Below are 6,028 nucleotides of genomic sequence, written 5' to 3'. Positions count from 1 at the left end.
GTGAAATCATACCTATTTCAACGAGACGCACGCAGATATGTTGGTCAAAGCGTGTTGCCTCCCAAGCTAATGACGAGGGTTCCAAACCTGGCTGGGAAAGCGAGTCGTCCCGAAATTAAGCTGACCTCTCGAGATTAGTTTTTCGAAATTTAAACTCGAAATCTCGAGTTTAGATTTTAATCGATCAAAAACGATTCAGATCGATCGCCATCCCGCCTTTCAATTAGGACCATTGATCCCATGCTTTGGGGACCAGTGGCACTTAAAGGGGAGGTGGACGTACCTCCCTCAGACAACAGACATGATGAAGGTGGAGCCCTTTTCTCCCAAGGCCTTGGCCAACCGCGAGAAGGCGCGGCGGCGCCAGAAGCTGAAGTGGTAGTGCCAAGCGTGCAAGAAGCAGTGCCGCGACGAGAACGGCTTCAAGTATCACTGCACCAGCGACAGCCATCTGCGGCTCATCGTCCTCTGCGGGGAGAACCTCCAAGCGGAGGTGGAGCGCTATTCGGCCCTCTTCCTGCACGCCTTCCTCGAGCACCTTCAGCTTAGCCACTTTCGCTCCCGCGTGGCAGCCAATGTCGTCTACAACGACTACATCGGCAACCCCAACCATGTGCACATGAATGCCACCAAATGGGCCACGCATCTGCAAGGTAGAGATCTCACCCAAGGGCTGCTTCATCACCTACAAGGGCCACAGAGCCGACGAAGCGCTCCTGGACAACCTTCAGAAGAAGAGGCACAGGGCTGCCATCGCCTATGAGGATCGGCAGGAGAGGGATCTTCTCCATCAAATCGACAGGGCTGCACACAACCGCCCTCTTACATCCTTCCCTCCCCCTTCCCCACCCCCCGCCCCCAACCCTGCCTCCCAGAAGGTCCGCTTCTCTCTCCACCCAGCCCCCAAGGGCCTGCAGGCCCCTCTCTTAAGCAAGCCTTTCCTCTTCCAGCTTGACTCCGCCAGTGATCACTCTTCCCCATCCCACGACATTTGGATCTCTCCAGGCCTTGTCGTGAAGGTCACTGCACTCAACCCCCACTGCAAGAAGAAGGGTGTGGTGCGGAAGGTGCTGCATGACAGTCAAATCGCTGTGGTTGAGAGGCTCGACACTAGCACTAGCGCCACATTTCATGTCCACCAGAATGACCTCCAGACCGTCATTCCCGAGCTTGGCACCCTCCTCAGGATTGTACGTGGCATCCATCGCAGCTCCACTGCACAGCTTCTCTCGATTGACACTGCCAGATTTGCCGCAGCTGTCCGCTTGGATGCTGGCCCCGTCCTGCCTTCCATCAACTATGAGGACATTTGTAAGTTCCTTTAAGAGTCCCATTTCTGCCCCTTTATTTCTCACATGCAAGTGCAGCCATATAGTACTAGAACAACCTTTTGTTGTTATATAGCACGTATATATTTACCCCTAATCCGTTGTTGGGGTCACGAGCCATGCAAGAATGTACATATCTACCTTCAATTCCGTCTAGTTGTCTTGATTTGCCTGTTCGAGGCAGTATGCTATTTTGTCTTGTTCTCTGTGAGCATTAGTCGCTGTGGTCTCCTGAAAAACACGTTTTTTTCTCAAGAAATACTCATAGATGAGATTTTCTAAGGCCATTGGGGGCTTCCTCTAGGAGGGTTTTCTGTTGACATGTTTCTGATTGAAATGTCTGTTTTAATTGAGGAATACCTTTATGCAAAGCTTTACGGAGGTGATTATGCTTGCTCTTGGCCATGTTGTTGCTGTAGCTTTTCCTGTTTATGTTACTGTTTCACATCTTCCTTTTAACTAAGGAAAATCTTTCTGCAAAGCTTTGTAGAGGTGTATCTGTTCGCTCTTGTCTGCATGTTATCGGATGTAGTTTCCAATTTATTTTCAATTTATTCCAGTCTGCTACAGTCACATTTTGCTTTTGAAATGTCTGCGTGCCGGCGGATGTTCAATCATCTTTGCTTAGGGTCACAAATGCAAGTGTAAGGTGAGATAGTATTATAGTGATGCCATTTCTAGATTGAGTAGAAATCAAGCTTATTTGTACCACGAAGCATTGTGTGTCATGACATGCTACGTTAGTCATAGTTACAAGGATCGGAAGATCGAATCGGGGAACGCGGAACGGCAACTGGCATGAAATGCCATTCCCTGTTACGCATACTCACGTCTGAAACACGGAACGTGGATTCGGAATGGGAACCTAGAATGGGAACAAGGAACGGAGACTTGAAAATGGCCATTCCCTGTAACCATGACGATAGTATCTTTTCTCATTTCAATTATCTCAAAAAAGACTTGTGTGCCTCACTTGACTTTCTTTTCAGCCTTTTGTTTTAGAATGCCAAAGTGAGCTTGCACCTTGCATAAATATGAGATGAATATACAATGGTGTCTGGCGACTTTTTTCATTGTACTCATTTAAATAATGGCCATGCTATTAATGCTCGAAAAAAACCATTTTCTTGGCCTTGATTTTTAATGGTAATGCTAATGATACAAGCCTTGAAGATTAAGGACCAATGAGCTTAAAATCAGGGTTTTTCATTTCGAACATGGAAATTTCCACTACAAGCTGAGATATTGTTTTCCTATGTCCAACCTGATCAGGTAAACATAAGTAGTTTGGGTTTCATGTATGATAATGTACAAAGGTGGTCTTTTGTAAAATGCCACGTGATAATATCATAGCGGACCGTTGACATTGGGTACACCTAGTGGATTTATCACCTTTTGGCTGAGAATCTTATAGTACTATATGTTAAGAAGGCTGGAAGCCGGAGTAGCATCCACGTTGCTGCAAATGCTTGCAGCCATGAGATAATAGTCCTCCTTCCACCTTCCTTTGCTTGTGTGGCAGGCCATGCTGGGCAGGGCATAGCACGCCCCCATGGGCATCGGTCGTTTCTTTGCACCTTCCTGTAGCCCAACGTTCACTGGGGGCATAAGCTCCTTATTTTGAGGGTAAGCGCTCTGAGCATGAGTGCGTTGCTGGGCAGATGGGGGCTCTAGGATCTGCGGCAATTCACGGCCCTCGAGGTAGCTTGAGCAACCGTGAGGGGAGGTGATAGTCCATTGAGCTTAGTTCCACCCCACACCCATACCAGCCCTGACCCCCCCCCTTCAACTTGCGCTTAGGGCGAGCCACGCTAGCAGTCACGCAGGCAGTTGATAGAGCACCTTTGTTGCCATGCTCATGACTTGCCAGGCCAACAGCCAACAAGTCGATGGCGACTCTTTTGCAGCCCAAGAGCCTTCCTGCAACCCGAGCATTGCAGTCTTCTTTGGCTTCCTTTGTATGAATATGCTTGCCAATTTTCTCTCCTTCCCTTGAACCTTTGCAACTTTGAGTCTCTACAGGTATCAATGAAACCAGCCTGTCACCTTATTAAAGGGCGGTAAACTTTGGCTTTCATCCGATCCATACGGTGTTTAATTTCTTTATTCTTATTGCAAATAACCGACCCTAACACTTTCACCTAACTCCCACCAAGCTGGCCAAACCTGTCAAGGGTTGTAATTGGAGGTTTTTGACCCAATTTCGGTAGCATATTACATAACAATGCCAAAGCCTTGTAGGTCAAAATTAAAGGTTTAAGACGGGTTCCCTTGCACTTTAGAAGCTTTCAGGTGAGCTGTAGGTCAATTTCAGCTTCTTGTATTTTTCTTTTTGGGTCACTATTAGGTGCTCAAAGCCCTGTAGTATAAGCACTTCCCTGAGGCTCCCTTGGTGCTATCTTGTAGTTTAGGTGCGAGACCCTACACTTGCAAATAAACAAAGGAGGCTGTAATTTTTTGTTTTGGATTGTTTTGAGCACAGCAAACACACCTACGTGTGTCTTAGGAGCTCTCGCACACAACGGGATAGTTTCCTTGAAGTTTGGACAAGTTTTCATGTGAGAAAACTCTCAATTTTAGCAATATTGCGATGGAAGTGTGTGCACCTGTGGGGGATTAGCAGTTAGTTAATCTGATTTTTGTTTAGAAGGCTCTTGCTATCAAGTGCAGTGGAAGGGTTTGAGGATTTAGTTCAGATCTAGTACTCCGCACAAACACAAGGTTACTTTAAAGTTTACTTCACATGAGATGGGAGCGTGCCCAATGCGCGATGAAGTAAGGGTGGGAGTTGCTAATATCTCGAGGTCCGGACCCAAAGATACTTCAAATAAGATTCCAACAGACTTTGGAAGTGCTTTGGAAGTGCTGGTTTGCTCTGTCTACTCTTTTGTAGGACCGGTATGCTTTCAAAAAAGCACACGCCCCACGGCCTTCCCCGTCAGAAGACGGGCACCATGTGCCAATAGAAAAGAACAAACTGAATAGACTTTTAGCACTTTAATAACAATTGAACTGAAAGAGAGATGACACACGACATGGTGTGGCAGAATTCCACCCTAGAGAGTATTGGCCCCAAACCTTGGTGCCCCTTTCGGTATTTCTTTATATTGCATGAACACAACACAAGCCGATACTCCACGCTTTGCACCTTCTCCCAGAAGAGTGCCAGAGAATGAGCCCTAGCCTCATATAAAAGCAGTTTACATGAAAAGCCTTAAACTCAAAAGCATTTGGTACAAAAACATTTGGCTCAAAAAGCAATTAGTGTGACTTACGAAAATCCGTAAAACGGCCACATCGGCAGTCAACTTACTCTGCAAAAATTCGTACAGTTTGCCACGTCAACATCGCAAAATCCGTACAGTTTTGCCACGTCAGGCAAGCGAACGCAAAATCTGGAAATTCGTCAATTCTGCCACGTCATCAGCTCCATGTGCGTGCGTGTGTGGGTCTTGCTTTATTTTATTCTCTTGTGTCACTTGGGCCCCATCAGACGGGGTTCCTTAAGTTGGTAGGAACTTCTTCTTCTTCGACTCCTTATTCTTAGGGTTTGGGTCCCTCAACCGGGATCTGCATAGTGGCTCCGTTCTTCATTGGCTTGACACGTTAGCAGTTTGTGACACACCACCCCCCCTCGTAAAGAGAATCTTTATTAGGGGAATCTTTTTATAAGCACAAGAATCAGAGTGACCCCTTCGTTCTAAGTCTCAAACTCGATGGTGAATTCCTTCTTTGTGGAAAATGCTGAGAGATGAGCTCTCAATTCCGTTTCCTTGGCGTGTGAAACTCCACAGACTATTCCTCATTCCACTTTTGGAATTCCTGAGCGTAGGCCGAGGTCTCTTTGCTTCTTCTCCGTTATGGAGTACCTGCAAAAGCACAAACACGAAACAACTTGTAGAGTGTATTTACAATTGGTACCCGTAGCTCCAGTGCAAAAGCGACCCTCATGCGTTGGCTTATGAAAAGTAGTTACATGAAAAGCATCAAACTCAGAAGGATACGGCCCACAAAAGCTATCAATGCGATATGCGGATATCCGTACTGCCACGTGCACATGGCTCTACGTGCCAAGTGGACATGCTTCATCAACTTCTAGAGTTAGTTTTTCCCTTCTTCCTAGATAGGAGTGTCTAGAATGCTAGGAGGATTAGTATCGGCAATTTCGTGAGCCTGTTCAAGACTTGCATGTTCGCACAAGTCCAGTAGATTAAGTTTTCTAGTTTTTGACGACTCTTGCATAAATGGTTTGTACCCATGTTTTGACCAAAGTTACCCGCGGAACGGGAATAGCGACGGGCCTTCCTGTGGAACAGGGGAATGGGAATGGGCCCGGAACGGGAACGGCGCGGAACGAGAGGCTAAGAAAACACCCAAATATTGTTTGTTTTAGCGTTATGTGTTTGAATACAAGTAGTACTAGAGTCCTTTGACTCTAATACCCACAAAAAACACGATTCGAAGACCATTTAACCTTATTATGACTTGATTGGGATGTGTGGTGCCTAGAGTACATAGCACATACACAACATTGAGCAAACACAATGCTTAATTATGTTTTTGCTTAATTATGGCTAACAAGGGCCGCCAAGGTGCTACAAAAAAACCAAAGATGACATACCATAATGAGAATCGAGACTACAAGGGGGGCAAACCAGTGACCACAATACCAAAAGATTGAAGGTGACAAATACCATAAA

General features: G+C 46.2%; 1 protein-coding gene across 2 annotated transcripts in view; it reads left to right on the top strand.

Moving 5' to 3' along the window:
- The first annotated feature begins 283 nt into the window (after positions 1-283).
- The window catches only part of LOC147451847 (KIN17-like protein), a 55,089-nt gene continuing 49,344 nt past the window's right edge, over positions 284-6,028 (top strand). For both annotated transcript variants that reach the window (XM_086517719.1, XM_086517718.1), the window contains exon 1: positions 284-1,311. In XM_086517719.1, coding sequence (XP_086373845.1) covers positions 624-1,311 — 688 coding nt within the window. In that variant the 5' untranslated portion in view covers positions 284-623. The remainder of the gene's footprint in view (positions 1,312-6,028) is intronic.

The sequence above is a fragment of the Adiantum capillus-veneris genome, chromosome 8 (genome assembly GCF_014529385.1).
Source record: "Adiantum capillus-veneris isolate H3 chromosome 8, ASM1452938v2, whole genome shotgun sequence".
NCBI lineage: Eukaryota > Viridiplantae > Streptophyta > Polypodiopsida > Polypodiales > Pteridaceae > Adiantum > Adiantum capillus-veneris.
This window is presented reverse-complemented; position numbering and strand designations above follow the sequence as displayed.